General features: G+C 39.2%; 1 protein-coding gene across 2 annotated transcripts in view; it reads right to left on the reverse strand.

Annotated features, from left to right (window-relative positions):
• The window catches only part of LOC117397833 (relA-associated inhibitor-like), a 37889-nt gene extending 18587 nt beyond the window's left edge, over positions 1-19302 (reverse strand). Inside the window, exons 1-3 of one of the 2 annotated variants that reach the window (XM_033996736.3) lie at positions 19011-19302; positions 3443-3546; positions 464-576 (exon numbers count right to left, since the gene is read on the reverse strand). In XM_033996736.3, the coding sequence (XP_033852627.3) occupies positions 464-576; positions 3443-3479 (150 nt within the window). In that variant the 5' untranslated portion in view covers positions 3480-3546; positions 19011-19302. The remainder of the gene's footprint in view (positions 1-463; positions 577-3442; positions 3547-19010) is intronic. The other variant, XM_033996727.3, reaches the window with a different exon arrangement.
• Between the last annotated feature and the right edge of the window lie 1601 nt (positions 19303-20903).

Consider the following 20903-nt stretch of genomic DNA (forward strand, 5'->3'; position numbering starts at 1 on the left):
TGTAGATCACCAAGTCTCCAGTACAAAGTATGTGATGATATGTAAAAATAATAACTGGGCATTCCAAATTGGAGAGAAAACCGGGGTAAAAACCATTGGTGAGGACTAAATACAAAAAAAAAATGAAATAATGTCCAAACCAATGTTCTAGTCATCTAAACTGGATAAGCAGTTATTTAGACATCTGTAAAAATAGACAAATTAGCCCACATATGTACATATTGACCGACACATGCCTCCACAGATTATCTCAATACTTTCATAGCTTTGTAAAATGTATGTTTGAGTACCTACACTACACTCCATTACCTGTGGAAGACAACAATGACAGAGATCTTGTTCATACCTCTCTCTGTGGTCCCAGCAGGTAGACGACACTTCCTACACAAGCCCTGAAATCAGACGGCCCTTCGGCTTGGATCACACAGCTGTAAAAATGAAGTGGTGTCCTGAGCAGACCTACCTTGTATTCTGGGGTGTCAGTCGCTGGGGAGCACTCTTCCCACATGCTGCCCAGCTCCTTGGACAGCTCATCCGCAGTGGCAAGGGAGGCATTCAGCTCCATATCCATGTTCACTGCCAACAGAGAGGAAAGTCAGCTCATTTCACTGTGCGTTTTATCAAGACAGGATCACTCATGCTCACTGCACAAAAACACCACACGTTACCTTCTGTGCACTGCCTTTTTATAAAGAGTTTTGAAAGAAAAACGTATTGTATTTAACATGCATTTTTCATTTGACAGTATGATATCTGCTAGGTTTCAGAAATGCATTTGCACACCATTCTTTCAGAGTGTGTTGCACGCACTTGGTCATTTCCCCTGGAGGGCTTCTTTCCCATCATTAAACCAGCCGGCTGCTTCCCCTATATTGACCGACATGCTTTCTCAGCCCATGCTTTGACCCAGAAGACACTGCTGAGGTGAAATGACCCAGGAAGTGCTAGTTTAACAGATATCCTGAAAATAAGACATTAAAACTGAGAACTTTCTGTATTAAAAAAAAAACAACTTATTTGACCTCATTTTTCTCTGTTACAGGTCGATAACCATGTCATGCAAACAGAGATCACTTAAATAAAGTGAATTCACATGTGGTCAATTACGGTAATGCAATAAAGTGCAGGTGCAACAGAATTGGGGAAAACAGACACACCTGCCAGTCCGATATATCCTGAAGCAGTGTAATAAAATAGTGCCTTGAAATAAGAAGAAATGCATTGACATTGAATTAGTAATACTTCACAGTGAGGCAAATGTTGTATTCAGTTTGTGTCATTTGAATGCAGGGCTTGAATTTCATTTTTGTGATTTCTCCCCTATGCTGCAGCAGCCATTGGGGGGCAGATTCCAAAATTTTAGAAAAGTCACTGCATGCAATACACATTTTTTTTTTCAAAACCGTTTAATTATACTGCAGTGTACTGAGTTTCTATAATGCTTAAATACAGCGGCCGAGAACCACGTACGAAAGAATAAGTGTCTCACGCTATTTCTTTTTTTTTTTTTTTTTTTTAATTGATTTATTTTAACCAGAACTACTCAGAACACGGCTCACAGTGCTTTCGTCACTGACACCCACTTCCTTCGAGATTGTTGTAGCGTTTCAGGCATTCTAAAATTGGGTGAAAAATACAGTATCTTGGTGTCTTCAAATATCTCAGCGGGATTTTCCCTGCACTGAAAGTTGCAGATATGCGGGATTAACTTGGAAAATGCGCGATGCCCACGCTGAAATTCATGCCTTGGAATGGATGCTATATTTGCAATTAGAAAGGCGAAGCACAGTAATTATGTTAAATATATGGTTAGAGAATAGAAATGCAGAAAGAGATGGGCTACACCTTAATGATATGGGAGCAGCTGTACTGGCATTCAGCACACCGTAGAAAGAAGCCTTAGGGAGACCAGACAGGATTTAAAACTAGGCAGGGGGTGGGTGGCAACCAAAAACAGGTTCTGTGTGGGCTAAAGGTGTAAGTCAGTGTGACAGTGTCGATTCTTGTCAGAGTGGCTCCTACTTAGGGTTGCAACAGTCCCGTATTATAAGGGACTTAACTTTTTTTATTACTACCTAACCTTCCAATGATAAAGTTTGTAAAATTAACAGAATCATTGATTTACTGAACCAATGTACCTATAGTGGAACTCATATTAGTTTATTTAGCAGACGCCTTTATCCAAGGCGACTTACAGAGACTAGGGTGTGTGAACTATGCATCAGCTGCAGAGTCACTTACAATTACGTCTCACCGGAAAGACGGAGCACAAGGAGGTTAAGCGACTTGCACAGGGTCACACAATGAGTGAGTGGCTGAGGTGGGATTTGAACCGGGAGCTGCAACACAATGTGTGCGCGTCAGGAAAACAGAAACTTCAGACAGTACTGGTCCAACAGAAAAAAAATGAACTGTGTAGATGTAAATGTCAAATGGGAAGAAAAATACAACTGGGTCTGACGAACAGCTAAGAAAACAGTCTCGTATTTTTTAAACACAACGCTGGCAACCCTACTCGCCACACACGGAACAGAAAGCCTTTTCCAAGTTGGAAGCCTGTTTTATTATAAGAAAACCTAAAAAAAATAGTTATGCTCAAAGTGAGCTAAATTTACACAAAGGGCTACCTATAGGGAAAGGCCAAGACTTTTATCCATTTTTTAAACAAACCAAATCAGTCTGGTATACACAGTTCCAGACCATAACCACTGAAACGCACGCAGCGTCTCCCTTAAGTCTGGGTTTAGATAAGGCCAGGCAACTGATTAATTCCTCCCAGCTGTTTTGAAACTGGTGGCCACAGCTAAATTGTTAGCACTAGAAGCACACTGAAAAGTATGACGTTTTTGGAATCTCAAAGTTGGCTGCGATTAGTTCTGAAGATGGAAAGGTGTAAGGACAGGAATAATGTAACCATGGGTGACTTCAAATTTGTGGGATGTGCTACAGTAGAAATTGAACTGCTGGATGCAGTAAAAGATTGCTTCTTGACGTAGCGAGTCAAAATGCAACAATAGACAAGCCATTTTCGATCTGGTGTTCTAGATACTGAGGTTAACAAGAGACTACCTCGGTATCTAATTTTGAACTGAAACGGTACAGATAGCCAACCCAAGACACTACTAAGTTTAAAAGGGAAGGTAGGAAGCACTTTTTATGCAGGGATTTGTAAATGCATGGAACAGGTGATGCAGTATGATCTAAAACACTGGGACCATTTAAAAAAACAACTAGATTCTGTCCTTTCAAATTAGACCCCATTAGTAGGGGGTGAATGGTGTGCTAATAAGGCACAAGCCTTGATGGGCCAAATGTCCTTTTTTCGTTCCCAAACTTTTCCTATGTTCTTATGTAATGGAAAAATCCCAACAGTGCTTGTCCAATTCCAGGACAGTCTACACAGTTTTACAGAGAGTTTTGCAATTTGAAAGGTTACACTTACTTAGCAAGCTGCCAGTCATGCCTCTTTGTTGATTCATCGTGGTGTTCTTGGTGTGCTTCTGTGCTCCCTAATCTCTGGTACTGAGGTCAGCCTGGAAGACGTACCTGTAGAGGAGGCATAGGACTGTATTATTCACCATGTAGTAGCATCAGATGACAGAAAACCTTCTAGGAAAATTACCTGGTAAAAGTTTAGTAGGATGTCTTTATTTTTATTTTTTATGATGTATTTTGTAAATGCTTTTGACAATACTTCTGATGTATTCATGTCAATAAAGTATATTTTAATTGAATATATATAGGAGAGAGAGAGAGAGAGAGAGAGAGAGAGAGAGAGAGAGAGAGAGAGAGAGAGAGAGGAGAGAGAGAGAGAGATATTCCTTCTCTCTCTATCTCATTATTATAAAAGAACCCCAAAATCAAACACCTATTAAATAAACACAGAGTCAGTGACCACAAGAAATTGGCTATCGAAACGGGCAGCACAGAGCACAGTGGAGACCCAGAGAGGACCGACTCTGTACCCAGTGCCACAGTGGAGAGATTGAGACTGACACACTTCATCCTCCACTGGGAGAGGTACTGTTGTTTCAAAGTAAAAGTTAGTTAGAAGTTAGTGTTTCGTGCATCCGTGAGTATAAATAAATTATTGCGATTCTGAACTCCGTTGTAGATTTCAACAAAGATATTTTATTCAGTACAGTCATTCCATTTCTCCCTAAGCAAAGGTCATAACAGAATCAAGACAATACAATGTTGTAGTTAATATAGACTTAACCTTATAACATCACTTATTTCCTTTAACCCAATCAGAAGAAAACAAGTTTTAGTTACAGTTATACAAATATCTTCTCAGCCCTTGAAGTATCTGTCTCTGTCCAGATCCCCTTAAAGTGGCTAGCTTTTATGAGACCCTCATAACTCACCTGTTTATATCTAGTTTACTATTTGGGAAGATGTTTATCAATAGTTTTGTAGCTCGGATACAAAAGAGTGGTCTTCCCAAAAGGCAAACATCTTTCATGTCAGGGCTGGACATCAAAGGACTTGTTTTTGCAACATTGTCCTGTTGGTCAGTCTTTTGTTCTAAAGACAAAAGCCAGGATACAACTGACTTTCCATATTCTAACCAGAATTCGGGAGACTAAAAGATGTTAATCAGATCCCTAGTCTCATTAGAAATGTAACCAGAACCTATGCTCAATTTATGAGTTGTATTCCAAGACCTAACAATTCATTTATCTCTAAATAAAATGTTCCAACAGGTACAGAAGAGGGGCTTTCTGCTCCAGAGGCAAGAGGAGAAACTGCAGGTCTTTCTGGGGAGAGCAGGAACAGCTGCAGAGTTTGTAGCGTCCTGCCACAGGGCCAGAGACACATAACAGACTAGCCAGGCTCATAAATATCATTGTTTATTTCATGTCTCTTCTTTTGTGTTAAAGGGGATCTGTAATGCAAATGAATACATAACCATTTCAATAGAAAACATGTTAACTAAAGCTTTTGACACAGCCTCTCCTTGAGCAGTATATCGTATAAAAACATTAAAACAAATGAACAGCTCTCTTCCGCCACACTTTGAGTGACACCCTGTCGTTGACTCTACAGTCACACATAGTATTCTATTGAGCGTGTGTTCCGTTCCTAGATTATGTAGCCATTGTTTTGTTATGGCTGCTCTTTGTTGGTTTAAAGGCTTAGGCACACAAATACTTGTTACTGTTTTTCCTTTTGTTATTTTTGCACCCGAACACTTTGCATTCTGACAATTCACCCTGCCGGCGTTCACTGGTGCGGGGGGGGGGGGGGGGGGGGGGGGCTGTCAACGATGACAGAACAGCGGCGCCAGAAAGGTTCCAGTATGGCGGAGGCCTGCATTTCCAGCTGACCCAGAGCGGGGCGGGTTTGAAGACCAGCTCATGTTTCCTCTGCTTTCTGATTGCGTGTGTTCCACAGCATTTGTAAATTCCACAGGCAGTGACATCATCAATAGAATGTCCATCGGTATTAAAATGTATAACTACAGGTGACCAGGTGGATTTGATCTTTATGATGTGTTCTACAGAAGTGATCTACTAAACGTCTTTTAGTCTCTCCAACAGTTTTTGCAGATGATCCAGTACACAATTCCCTTGGAAGTGGAAGTAAACTGTTCATTAATGAGGATAGAAGAGCCCAAATCTTTATCTGAAGATTCATTAAAGCTAGTTTATACCAAACAAAATAAAACAATACTTATGAAAACCACACAGGTATTTGTCTGGTTGCTCACGTGGGGTATTCTGTGACATGACAAAAAAAAGTCTCCATTTGATTTTTTTTTTTTTTTTTAATATTATACTTCCAACAGTAGTAAAGGTCAATACATGAAGACTTGGTGATACAGTGTTTTTTTTTTTATCAACTCTGTATTTAGATTTACTAGTTTAAATTGCAGGTTTTAAATCAAGCAGCTATAATAAAGCATTGATGTAAAACACCCCCATGTCAAACACAGGATCGGAGCCCCTCTCAGGTCCTACAGCATTCCAGCAGCCAGTGGCACTGCCTGCAGGAGAGGTGAGGAAGCCTCTACTACAGCTTTCAAACACATTCTGAACTGTGAAGAGATTATAGGGATAGGTCAACCTAACCTCAGTAGTAGCGGCCGAGGGAGAGCTGGATTCCGGATTAGATTCTATCTCCTACAGAAGTAAATTTCAATGGAAATTTGCAAAAATGATCCCTCCAGCATTTCACATGAAAAACAGTGTTTAAAACTATGTAAACTAAAACAACAGCATATCTGCATAATTACAAATCTGTAATAATAAACCTGCATTTTCAGCAAGCAGTGTAACAATTAAACTGGTTCGAAAGAAAAACAAGCCTGTGATTCATAACCGGTTGAACAAGGGAGAAAGGAGATGCTCATGTAGCATCAGACTCCAAAAAGACATGCCAGACACGTGTGGAGAACGTAACTTCTCCTCCTATATATTCCCTGTATATTCTCCATCCTCCTGTATATTCCCTTGAGATGATATGCAATGCTTTTTTCCCCAAATTGTCCTTGAAGCAAAACATATGTTGCTAAATGCAAAAAAAATGAACTGCATGAGTTCAGATCTGTCTCCAACAAGATATTGTGCTTAGACTATTAAATGTTTGCATAGCTTCCTCAGCAAGTTAGTCTGTATAGTTTTAGTTTCTAAAATATGACTTACAAACTTGGCAAAAAATTAGCAATTTATATGCTTCATCACAATTCTCCAGATGAATGCAATTCATGTGTGATGGACAGATGGATGGATGGATTAATGGATGAACAAACAGACAGACACCCCTGTATATATCTAGAATCTAATATTCAATAAATGATGCTAAACTATGTTAATACCAAGTTTCATGACCATTGGATAATTGGTTGCAGAATGTAAGTATAAATGTAACTGGATTGGTCTAACTACCAAGAGTTTTTTTTTTTTACTATCAAAATGAAAAAAGTACAGATGAACCTGTTTTATATTATCTTGCTTAATATCATGCGCCATTTATTATCATGCTTTTTCAAAAACCGCTCGCCAGGCGCCATTGGCTCTTGGAGAAATTACCTCTCTTAATATCATCTCACAAACCTGCTTATTATCACGTTTTGTGCAGCCTGTCAAATGCTGCGTGGGTGGGCTTTACTAAGCAACCACAGGATAGAATTAATTCCCATAGCAACTAACAACCAATAATCATCTTGGATCATAAACTGACATTTTGTGCAGCTTGTCAAATGCTGCGTGGGCGGTCTTAACAGGATACAGTTCAATTACAAAACACCAAATGTCACCAAAATTATTTTTTTAACAGTTATTCACAAAAAAAAGCACCAAGTGCAACACCTAATTGATAGCTCTCATCAGACGACAGTTCATGCCTTTTTATTTAATGACACAAAGTGTTTTGTTCCAGCTAATGATACACAACGTACTTGTCCTGTAGTAAACGATGTGCATTTGTTTAAATGTAAAGAACGACTAAATGTACAGTATTAAAACACAGCTCTTTAATTCAGTTTAAAAGCCAGCTTTTATAAAAATATCCCCAATTCTGTTGTGCAACCTTTTGAGGTTCGTTATTTAAATAGAGGATTATTCTAAATGTACACGTTGTAGGGTACTTGGCGAGGAGTCCTGTCAGCATTGTTAGTGAACCCAGCTAGAGAAACATTACATTTATTTAAAAAAAAGATTACATTTATAATAATCACTTCCTCTAAGGCAAGCACTTCAAGGCTACCTTACAATCAGGGTAAATACAAAATACATGCTTGAGGAAGGGTAATCTGGTTAGCTCTTGGTTGGGCGTGACAGGGTGAGGTTGTCCTGTCACATTATTAGTGTTTTTTATGTAGGGTTAAAATTCCTGATCCCTGCATGCAAATTGGTTTCTGGCTCCCTGGAATTGAGGAAAGTGGGAGCTTGATTTGGCAAAGTAACAACCATTTGAAGATGAATCAATCCAGCAGGTGGATATAAGGGAGGCTGCAGAAAGTCAATGGGGGAGATAGGACACTGCAGCAAGTTGTACTGTACAGAATACCACAACGTAGTCTAGTTTAGCTACCTGAAGGCTATGGGACACATTTTCAAAGCATCTAATCCATAACAAGTTAATAAAAAAAACAATAAAAGTACACTTAGAACTACACAAGAAAGTTTACAAACGAGAGGAGGCCATTCAGCCCATCTTGCTCGTTTGGTTGTTAGTAGCTTATTGATCCCAGAATCTCATCAAGCAGCTTCTTGAAGGATCCCAGGGTGTCAGCTTCAACAACATTACTGGGGAGTTGGTTTTCAGACCCTCACAATTCTCTGTGTAAAAAAGTGCCTCCGATTTTCTGTTCTGAATGCCCCTTTATCTAATCTCCATTTGTGACCCCTGGTCCTGGTTTCTTTTTTCAGGTCGAAAAGGTCATCATTTGTGATACAAAGCGGGTCATGATATAAACAATATATTGTGTGGGACTACCGCCTACCCGACCACCAGCTGGAGAATTGTGATGAAACACATGAATTGCGAATTCGTATTCTGTAATACAGTCACATATTTATACTATGTTTAAGATGAAAAATGGGAGTAGTTTGGCAGACTGAACACATTGAAAACACTGCTTTATCACCTTCAGGTGATAAAGCAGCAAGAACCGGTACAAGTATCAAAGACATGTGAGGCAAGAGGAGGTGGGATAGAGCAGGGAGGGAGGATGAACAGAGAGGGGGAGAGAATGATAAAAGGCATCACATTTTGATTAATGGACAAAACTACAGGGTGTTTCATACAAAGCCCTTTTCCACTGAACTGAAACTAATCTCCTCAAATACCAGATTGTATTTCCTGGCAGGACAGCTTGTAACCTAAATCACAACACTAATCCCAACCTAGTTCTACCCCAATATAAACCAAGCCCAAAGAAAAAGCCAGAGGGTTTAGTGATCTTAGGTGTGGTGTGAATGCATATTAATATATTAATTGCAGTATTAAAGCTGGCATACATAAATACATCACTGACAACGTTCTCAAGGATCAACACACAGCTGAAATAAGATTCCAGTGAAATGCTCTCAGACGATGACTATGGTAAAGCATGTTAGCACAGCATTTAGGAACGCTCAGGAAATTAATGGTAAATGTTTTCCAAGTGCTAGAGTGCTTGGTATTACTTCTCAAATGGTTCAAGATAACACAGGTGTCCACAGTGATTGTCCATATAGAACATAAGAACCTTTACAAACGAGAGGAGGCCATTCGGCCCATCTTGCTCGTTTGGTTGTTAGCAGCTTACTGATCCCAGAATCTCATCAAGCAGTTTCTTGAAGGATCCCAGGGTGTCAGCTTCAACAACATTACTGGGGAGTTGGTTCCAGACTCCCAGAATTCTCTGGTATCATTAGGTACTAATGATGTTAGGGACAGAGAGTCCGAGACTCAAGAATCATTTTCAATCACTTTGTTGTAAATGAAAAGAACTCGGTAGGGAGATTATTGTTTTGGGACCTCTACCCGTTATTGGTAGGGTTGTGAAGCTTCAAGTTCTCCTTAAACAGATGATCAGCAGATTGGTGTACTTCTAAGAAACTGAGTATTAATAACTGGGATAGCTTTAAAAGAGAGACCTGTTTTTAACACAGATGGTTTCCACCCCATTAGAAGGGTTCAGTTAAATTGGCAGAATATACACTTAAAGATTGACTAAAAAAAAAAAATGACCTCAATTTAAATGACGACAGATGAATGACTCTATTGATGTAGCGACCCAAGGGTTCTGGTCCTGAGAATGTAATTAAAATTGCTACTATGACGTTGTTGAAATATCTCCAAACCTCTTACCCTATGCTTGGCATTACTCAATACAAGGTCTTTAGCTAGGAAATCTGTCTTAGAATGAAATCTAGATATTTTAGCCCCGGTAGTGACTTGGTTGAAAGAGAATGAGAGCGCAGCGCTAGCAGAGGCTTGTCCATCAGGGTTCTCTTCTCAGACAGCGCCTCCTTGGGGCGAGGAGGAGGTATTGCCACTATCTCTGGTAAAGCGTTTGTTCTTAATCATGATATCATCGAAGGCTATTCATTTGAAATACTACATTTTGCTGTTTGACATCCGTAATAAAGAACTGTTTCTCCGATTTTTTTTGGTTTGTTTCCATTTCCAAGGTCTATGATCTCAATACTATGAAAAATATTTTCTATTTGAACATTGTGATCTTTTTATCATAGACAGGCTGTGAAACACTCCCTTCTGTATTGTTCAAATGGTCTTGTCTGATCGTATCACCTCCCAATGTATCAAGCAATCGATTAACTTCAAAAGTACACATTGTTCCACCCTCTGAACGTCAAAAGTTGTGGAATAATTTGCCACGATTTGCAAAGGAGGCAGCCTCTCTTGCTGTTTTTTTAAATTAAGATTGAAAATACATTTTTTATAAATTTGTACTTTGAAGGGAAAAGGTTATCTTATTTTATACAACTTATTTGTATGTATTTATTTTGTACACTACTGATTTTTATCACTGCTTTTTTTTAATTTATTTTGTAGTATTTTGTTATTATTTTCTCCCACTTTAGAATATCCAATTATTATTTAAGCTCGGCTCACCGCTACCACCCCTGCTGACTCTGGAGCTTCGGAGGACAGCGTGTGTTCGTCTTCGCTGCTCCTGAGTCAGCGCGGGGGTGGTAGCGGAGAGCCGAGCCTAAAAATAATTGCTTATTCCAAACTGGGGAGAAAATGAATTGCCGACTACTAAATTTTAAAAAAAAAATGCTGTTTTGTACACTAATTTTACAGAGAAGGATATAAAAAAGCATAGTTGACATGAATAAAAATCATTATTAATTGTGCGGTAACATTGAAGTGCAAAAGCAACCCTCCACATTAATAAAGTGTACAAGATGTAAATCATCCTGTAAGGTCGGGTGGTTTTTGAACAAACAATAAAAAACCGTGTTGCAGAAGGAACAACCAAAGTAGCACTGCACATAAAACACTGAGTCACTGTTTACCCAATTCCTGTACAAACTGGAGAGCCTTCTTTAGAAATGTTATCTATTGTTTGAGCACTAAAAGTGTGTAAATATCAGATCTCTACTGTCTTCAGATTACTTATGCAGAGTCATTTACTGGGATTTGGTTTCCCACCCCACCCCCCAAAGAAATTAATTTCTTCTTTGAAAGCATGGAAATGAATTTCTGCACTGCGGAGACTGGTACAGCATTAGGTGTGATACCCGTCTTGGCAATCCAACATGCATTGGTAGTTCATATGATAATGTGATGGCCTCCTAATTAAAATCTGTTGTTTATATTAAAGACATTGTTAGATATTTAGCAAGAAAGGGTTCTAATTGGGGTAAAGCAATTGAAAATCACTAGTTCTGTTTCAAAGCTGGTGTCCCATTACAGGGTATGTTACAATTGAAACATCTGTGTATTTTACTGTTGTGTCCAGTGCTTAACTTCGTATAGAAGTAAACCTCCTCACACTTTTAAACTGCTTTTGTAAATTCTGACTGCTAGCAGCAAAGGGGTTTAATCAAGCCAGAAGCATTATTATTACTATTGGCATTTATTATTACTATTGGCAAGAATACCTGCAAGAACTACATGGAATGAAAGTGCATGACAGGTAAGATGTATTCAATTAATGTATTATCTACAGCACAAAGTCACCATTTGACACTTCGCTGGCAGACAGCCACAGCATGTTATTTTTGTTCTTAAGCTGAATCCATGGCCCAGTGGAAACTCTTTGGGTGGTATGCGAATGGTTTTGCTGAGGGGTTCTTGAAAGCTCAAGGTACTTCAGAAGAGATAAGCAGTTGCATTCCTGGTAACAGTGATCTGATTGGCTGTGTACATGAGGCCAGTGCACACATGGAATTGCAAAGCCAGGATTGAGTGCATGCTGGGATAGAGGGGCTAAAGAGCAGACACTAAACAAACAGACATGAACAGGGTCACAGCAACCTTTCACTTCAAAAGCACCAAACATTACAGCAGTTTAATAAACTGTAAAAAAAAAAAACCAACTTCCACACAATCCGAAGAAAATAAAATAGTGAAACTAGAAAATAAAATAGTGAAACAAGTATGTCAATAGTGCACATCCCTTCACGACTGTTACAAAAGAAAGAACTGAATCTATTTCTAAGAACAAAAGAAGAATCTGGGGGGGCATGATTGAAGTCTTCAAAATCTTAAAAAGCATTCAGTAGTGAACCCTAATCAATATTCACAGCACAGCACAGAAACCAGGACCAGAGGAGACCATTGGAAATTAAGTGGAGATCGACTCAGGATAAAGGGAAGGAGACACTTCTTCACACAGAGTGGGGAGGGGATGGAAAGGGCTACCTAGACACGTTGTGGATGCTAAATCACAAGGATCCTTTAACACCCAATCGGACAAAACTTTAAGATCAATCAGCTACTGGGAACAGGAATCATAATAACCTTTACAACAGCGTTATTGTACTTTCAATCTTCAGTCACAATTGTTTCTCTGTTACTTTGTATTTGCTATCACTATGTGGGGTCTGTTCACTCTATGTGGCTCTATGCGGGGTCTGTTCACTATGCGGGGTCTGTTCACTCTATGTGGGGTCTGTTCACTCTATGTGGGGTCTGTTCACTCTATGTGGGGTCTGTTCACTCTATGTGGGGTCTGTTCACTATGTGGCTCTATGAGGGGTCTGTTCACTCTGTGTGGCTCTATGCGGGGTCTGTTCACTCTGTGTGGATCTATGTGGGGTCTGTTCACTCTGTGTGGATCTATGCGGGGTCTGTTCACTCTATGCGGCTCTATGCGGATCTATGTGGGGTCTGTACACTCTGTGTGGCTCTATGCGGGGTCTGTTCACTCTATGCGGGGTCTGTTCACTCTGTGTGGCTCTATGCGGATCTATGTGGGGTCTGTACACTCTGTGTGGCTCTATGCGGGGTCTGTTCACTCTATGCGGGGTCTGTTCACTCTGTGTGGCTCTATGCGGGGTCTGTTCACTCTGTGTGGCTCTATGCAGGGTCTGTTCACTCTATGCGGGGTCTGTTCACTCTATGCGGGGTCTGTTCACTCTGTGTGGCTCTATGCAGGGTCTGTTCACTCTGTGTGGATCTATGCAGGGTCTGTTCACTCTGTGTGGATCTATGCGGGGTCTGTTCACTCTGTGTGGCTCTATGCGGGGTCTGTTCACTCTGTGTGGCTCTATGCGGGGTCTGTTCACTCTGTGTGGCTCTATGCGGGGTCTGTTCACTCTGTGTGGCTCTGTGCGGGGTCTGTTCACTCTGTGTGGCTCTATGCGGGGTCTGTTCACTCTGTGTGGGGTCTGTTCACTCTATGTGGGGTCTGTTCACTCTGTGTGGCTCTATGCGGGGTCTGTTCACTCTGTGTGGGGTCTGTTCACTCTATGTGGCTCTATGTGGGGTCTGTTCACTCTATGTGGCTCTATGTGGGGTCTGTTCACTCTGTGTGGCTCTATGTGGGGTCTGTTCACTCTGTGTGGCTCTATGTGGGGTCTGTTCACTCTGTGTGGCTCTATGCGGGGTCTGTTGCTCCAGTTTTGAGTTATTTGTCTGTATACATCCCCTGCAAATCCGCAATTTGTATCTTTTTATTTTTGGCAATGAGCTTAAATACGCATAGCAAAACCATTAAAAATATATCTATTTAAACACAAAGACATGTTGCTGGATGTACGTCAACTGTTCACAGGACAATGAACATTGCAGAATTTTTACAAAAACCATTTCTTCACTTGAAGCATTTTGAAAACTGTGAATAACTTGTTAAAACATAACCACTTTGAGAACAAGGCTGTCCTGCTGCAGTCGCTTGTTTCTGCTATTAAACTTAGACAAACTGACAGTATTACATTTAGTAGAGCTATCAGTAAGAAAGTATTAATGTAGCTTTTATTAGGAAGCATTATAATTAAAACATAAAGTAATCCAGATGTGCCATCATGGATAGAAAAGTTGGAGGAATAGACCTATGCATAGACCCTTCCTTTTATTTATTTTTTTATATAAAAATTAAATGCAACAGCATAGCAACCTTTTCTATTTAATTCAAATCCTTGAATACTGTTCTGAATATTGTTTCTATTTATACATGCAGAAGTGATACAATATTGACCTTTAACTAAGGCCAGCCGGTCACAATTGACCAACGGGACACATGCAATGTATTTTATGTCAATACTAAACAGCTTCAGAAGGTGTGGTGTGCATAAGAAAACATATTTAAATAGTTTAATTTTGCTGCACTTGTGAAAACCAAAGAATCTGGAGCTTGTTACCTATATAGCAACAAAATCATACAATTCAATCTATGAATACTATGCAATGTGTCATCACTAACCTTTTAAACAACGTGAACAGCGATGTTGGGGTCTTTGAAGTCGGAACTGATAATTTCATGCGAGTGCCAGCTGCAAATCGCCAACACCACTGGTAAAGTTTAATGGCTGTGAGAACATTCAAAACGGAGGTGTTCAGACTTGCTTCCTTTCTTCATAATTAGGCTTGGTAGCTCCTGAAATGCATTCCTACCAAACCTACTTGCTTCAAATGTGCCGACTTAAAAAAAATCGATTAACAGCAAGATTGACTTAATGAGTCTTTCTTTTCACTCCAGAAAATGATGCACAGGAAAAAAAGTGGTGTGCTAACTGACTAGTCGCTCCAACGGGTTCACTGCTCAGTATCACCAGAATTATATTGCACCCTCTTTAATTCAAACGTGTAATGACGCCCCCCCCCCCTCCATTGTTTCTTGCTAATTCTGCATTTATGTGCTTCTCCAGGCAGAATGTATTTAATTTATGATACAAGCAGCACATAGCGTTGTGACTACATCTTCCTAACAGCGAGAGGAAAGCGATCAGTTTTGTTCAAGGAATGCAGAGCTACAAAAATGTTTGAGCTCGTTTCATCAGTACAGAGGACAGAAATAAATGTTGAAAAGTAGCAAGCCTAACCTTTTTAGCAGCCTAGGCTAAAACACAACTGTACATTTGATAACGTATTCCTACAGGTGCTACTGTACAGCATTCACTGAACTGATCCATGCATATTGCATGTAAAACACATAGAAATCAAATCGTAGACTGTAATTAGCTGTATAAAACAAACTGGGTTCCATCACATCATCTAATATTGTTTATTTTAAAGTAATATTTTCAAAAACATTGCAAAGCCAAAAAAAATAAGGTATATATATATATATATATATAGATATAGATATAGATATAGATATATATAGATAGATAGATAGACACATTATATATCTATATCTATATAATCTTACTAAAGATCTTTTGAAAAAAAATCAAGTTTAATTCAGCTCAGACTCAAAACTGCACGCCCTAATGATCCTAAATAAACAGATTACCGCAGCCTTGTTTCTTTAACAGTAAAACAAACACGGTCACGCAAACCCTACATGCTGCTTTCTCTCGCTGTTTAAATCTGAATGGAGGAGTATTTGCTTCTCACAATGAGACCAATTATTTTAATTATAGAAATGTACAGACAACAGCAAAAAAAATATTTACCTGATAAAATAAACGCTGGTGTGCATAATAGAGTTTCTGTCATGCAGATCGGTAGATTCAATCTGACATAAAACCGTTTAGTTTCAAATCCCGCTAACAATGTTCCATACTTCCGTTTTCCTTTCCCATAACCAAGGGTTGTCTATGACTATAGAAAATGTTTAATCTAAATTATTCACCGTTTATGAAAAACGTGCATTAATACACAACAGTGCCACATCACCACACAGAGAACATAAAAAAAAAATTAAAAGTAAAAGTATGCGGGCCAAACAATATACTTGCCTCCCCCTGTCAGAAAAGTGGGGGGCCATGGCCCCCTTGGCCCCCGTGGTGGCGGCACCACTGAAGTAATCTAAGGTTTAAATGATAAAAGCTATGCTGCTAAACCGATGTAACTTACCCTAACTCTTCTTCTGCTATCTGCAATGCTTATTCTCATGGTGTAAAATGACCCTTTGTACCCAGGGGCCCTGCCTGGCATCTCATATCTATCCCCTGGCTGTGAGCTTTCTTTGAGCTCACCTGCAGATCCTAAGTCCCGGTACTGAGCAGATTTCCTCATCCCATCCTTAAGAGCCAACATTCCTTTTTCATGTTGTTGACACTGTAGCTCTAATTTAGAATTTACAGCCAGAGGTGAGGAATGACTGGTCACTGAAACTACAAACACAAGAACGATTCTGCTGCTGACTGACTGACTGAGCCAACTATGGGGACAAACTGATACGGAACAAATATCTGCCTTTAATTAGCATGCATTCTCAGCATACTAAACCCTTCTTCTCATACCTCACACATGCTGCTACGACTAATGTGTCTCACTATTGGCTAGCCTGTTTGAGCTCATTCCCTTCCATTGGCTGCATGCCCAGCTGTGTTTCAAAGATTGAGGGATGATGCTTTTCAATGCTGCTGTTTCTGCAAGCACTGTCTGGCTATGACAAACATTTACAGTTTATTCTGCATCCTTAATCACATTGTTAAAATCGCAAACATATTTCTCTTCCACCACAAACAAAAGAAAGTTTGCATTGCAAAGCTACTGCTCTAACAGGATGGAATTTGATGTGGAGTTCAGTGTGAGTTTCCAAAGAAAAGTAATAATGGTCTACAAGCTTTGTAAAACTAATAAGACAGGATCTGATCAGATTCCCTGTCTACCAGATCACCTGCAGTTTATTTATTAGATTGCTCTTGAAATGGTCTTCTGATGTGAAGACAAGAATATTAAAACTACAGCAGGTACACAATGGTACACACTGTTTGACGGTTGAACAGGAGCCTTTGAACTGAACATAGTGTTTATTTTACCTGTATTTTGTGTTAAATAAGAATTCAATTTCAAAAGAATGCCTAGTGTTTGACTTTATAATCACATTGTTGTCATAAGAACATAAGAAAGTTTACAAACGAGAGGAGGCCATTCAGCCCATCTTGCTTGTTTGGTTGTTAGTAGCTTATTGATCCCAGAATCTCATCAAGCAGCTTCTTGAAGGATCCCAGGGTGTCAGCTTCAACAACATTACTGGGGAGTTGGTTCCAGACCCTCACAATTCTCTGTGTAAAAAGTGCCTCCTATTTTCTGTTCTGAATGCCCCTTTATCTAATCTCCATTTGTGCCCCCTGGTCCTTGTTTCTTTTTTCAGGTCAAAAAAGTCCCCTGGGTCGACATTGTCTATACCTTTTAGGATTTTGAATGTTTGAATCAGATCGCCGCGTCTTCTTTGTCATCTACTCGGTAATCACTCTCATTTCCAGCAACATAATTACTTGTATGAAATAGTTTTTAAAAAAATAATAAATCACCTTAAATGTTAAACAGTACTAGCAAGGTTCGGTACAAGCAAACGATGCTGTCATTAAGACGATTGTAGTAACTCAGGAAATGACAAAGCACATTTGTAGTAGCACTATAACACAATAACAAGGTGCACATGCAAGTCCCTACATTCCACATCTTACATTTTGACCGTTATTCATTTTAGCAAACTTCTCACTTGGCCAAGCAAATCTATAGTCCTTAAATTTGCCATTTCACATAACAGCCCCAAAGTAACCTAGTATGTAGGTTTAAAGACACACTAAACTATTAAGAAGCCAGTTGCTTTGGAATTCGCACCACACTTCTCAAAATAACTGTTACTGGTTCGCTTGGCTTGCACATTTTTTCTTAACGGTCTTTGCTTTCACATTGCACTGAAATAAAACACAACTCAGTCTGCATGCCCAAAAGAATGTAAAAAAAAAAACATCAGACAAGTGTGTTTGGAACTGCACGCAGTAGCGATTAAACTGTCAAAAATGACCTAAGTGTGAATGAATCCTGAAACACCAAGGCAAACTCTCTCTTTATTCTACATTACACCATTATAGATATTTTAGATTATGATATTATATATATATATATATATATATATATATATATATATATATATATATATATATATATATATATATATATATATATATATATATATGCGCTTCACCAGGGGGAATAAACACAACACTGGTATCCGATATCGTGTACCTGGCTAGTGTCCAATGTATTACTGTTACCACTTTTAAAATGTGTACTCTAGTATCATGAAATAAGTAAATAAATGCAATAGCATCATGATCATAACATACGGGTTAGTATTGTAGAAGAATTTATTGAGCTCCTAAAATATATTGTGCGCAAGTAAAAATAAGACTTCTTAATTAAACAAATCTGTCAATTTGCTGCATTTGTAATGTCTGCATAAAACCAAGCGCACATGCAATGTCCTAAAAACCCATATCAAACGTATGTTTGTTTTTTTTCTGTAGCCAATAAATAAATAAATAAATAAATAAATAAATAAAACGGGTTCAATTTGCCAGTGAATGCTTTTACCGACTCAAGTCTTAGGGCGGGGTGTCGATAAAAATGCTTGAGAATCCAGCGCTGAACCCGGTCGATTCTGCTCACTCGCATCGCTTACATTTACAAATCACTCCAAGGTCTGCCTAGGATTTAACGCAACTTACACAAACCCCCCCCCCAAAAAAACAACGTTCTTTAGTTGTGCAAAAGTAAAACAAATACAAAACTCAGTGTAAAGTTATATGCGTGTTTCTACAATAACTCATAGGGCAGCAGTGTGGAGTAGTGGTTAGGGCTCTGGACTCTTGACCGGAGGGTTGTGGGTTCAATCCCCAGTGGGGGACACTGCGTTGTACCCTTGAGCAAGGTACTTTACCTAGATTGCTCCAGTAAAAACCCAACTGTATAAATGGGTAATTGTATGTAAAAATAATGTGATACCTTGTAACAATTGGAAGTCGCCCTGGATAAGGGCGTCTGCTAAGAAATAAATAATAATAATAATAACTCACTGTTAACAACGCATCAACTTTGCTCCAGAAATTCACAAAAAAAACATAACTTTTACTCCTTCGATCCGTTTACTTTTCCCCAAGTCTAACTTGTAAGAAAAACTAAAACTCGAGGTCGGCACTCACCTTAGAATATTCTTCCGAAGTTTTCTGCAAATCTGTGTTTGTTTAATAACATGAATCTATCACAAGGCAGTCCCCCTAGTTGCTGCAGAAAGGCTTCCTAGCCGATGCTATTTCGCTGTAATGCGTCCGTTCTTCTGCACGCTCTCCCTCTGTCTCTCCAGCCCATCTGAATGCTTTCCTGTAATGTGATCCAGGTGATGAACAGTCCAGGTAAGCCCTCCCAGTCACGCTGCAACTGCATTGTGGGAAATGAAGTCTGGACGCGAGGGATCCTTTTTCCTTCTCGAACACTTTATTTGATCTTTAAACTAAATTTAATTGAAAGGAAAATCCGACTGTGATAAAATGCAACACAGAATATCGCAAGTATTCAGACGCTGTTACAAATTCATAGAGCGTATACTAACCTAAAATGGCGAATTATTTGGCAACGCAATTGATATTACATTTTCGTTTTTAAAAAAAAAAAAAAGTTTTATAATACTTTTAACGGCCACTTAAAAGTTGTTTAAATGTAAATTATTAGTTAGAGCCGGAAAAAGAGCAAACACGGAGGACTGGTCAACATATATCTGACTAAAACATTTCACATGTTCAGAAACAAGCACGTACTGGTATTATCTGTATAGCGTTGCTGTATCTACAAGCACATCGGTCCAAGTTTGAGAGAAGGGCCAATTTTAAAAGATCAACGGTTGCATCATCACGTGATCTGATGTTGCCTGGTTGCAGCATGTATAGTTTAACATCAAGGACGTTTCACAGTAACAGTAATTTTAATATGTATTTCCATTATCCCTTTGCAATCGTTCTGGACACTGTTTCTTCAATACTGAGCCATTATTATTTATTTCTTAGCAGACGCCCTTATCCAGGGCGACTTACAATTGTTACAAGATATCACATTATTTTTACATACGATTACATTATTTTTTTACATACAATTTCCCATTTATACAGTTGGGTTTTTACTGGAGCAATCTAGGTAAAGTACCTTGCTCAAGGGTACAGCAGCAGTGTCCCCCACCTGGGATTGAACCCACGACCCTCCGGTCAAGAGTCCAGAGCCCTAACCACTACATCACACTGCTGCCTTTTTTTTCCCAGGCTTTGAGTTTGTCGAGAAAACCCAGCTCTAATCAGTCCTCATTTCATTCAAATCATGCATACCTGTCAACAGAGTTTTCAATATAAATCTTAGTGGCCTGAATTGAAGGGGATACCTACATAAGACAAAGGCATACAACCATTCCACTGTATTACTTGGTAGAATGATAGACTGTTGATACAGTGCTCCTTCTAATTGCTTTGAAAAAAGGAAAATATCAAACAGAAAAACAACCAGCTTCACAATACAGTTCTATCTTGGCCCCTGTGGTTCTTACTGTACTGTAGTTATAGGTGGCTGATTCGGAAGCAGTCAGCACTTTGTAAACAGGTCAATAAGTTAATCATACATTTTAAAAGAAGCCAAACTACACACCAACGTGGTATTGCAGCATTATTCACTACACTGCGCATGTTTTCAATCAATCTGAATTTCTAAAGCAACTGATGTTGAAATTGTAATAGAAACGCAATAGCGTTGCTGGCTTTGTGGTGTGTTTTGTGATCTCTCGTGCTTACCACAAACATCATAATTTTTGCTCCCACGTCCCACCGTTAAAATCAGTCCTGCAGAGTTTACAGAAAGTATGTCTTTTCCAACGTCGCTTAGGATTATGTGACAATATGAGCTTGAAATTTGCATATCTCTCTCTCTCTCTCTCTCTCTCTCTCTCTCTCTCTCTCTCTCTCTTTATATATATATATATAGAGAGAGAGAGAGAGAGAGAGATGGTCAACTCTGTGAGCTTGCCTCACGCACTGAATGCATGCCTGCCACAGGGCTCC

The sequence above is a fragment of the Acipenser ruthenus genome, chromosome 30 (assembly GCF_902713425.1).
Source record: "Acipenser ruthenus chromosome 30, fAciRut3.2 maternal haplotype, whole genome shotgun sequence".
Taxonomy (NCBI): Eukaryota; Metazoa; Chordata; class Actinopteri; order Acipenseriformes; family Acipenseridae; genus Acipenser; species Acipenser ruthenus.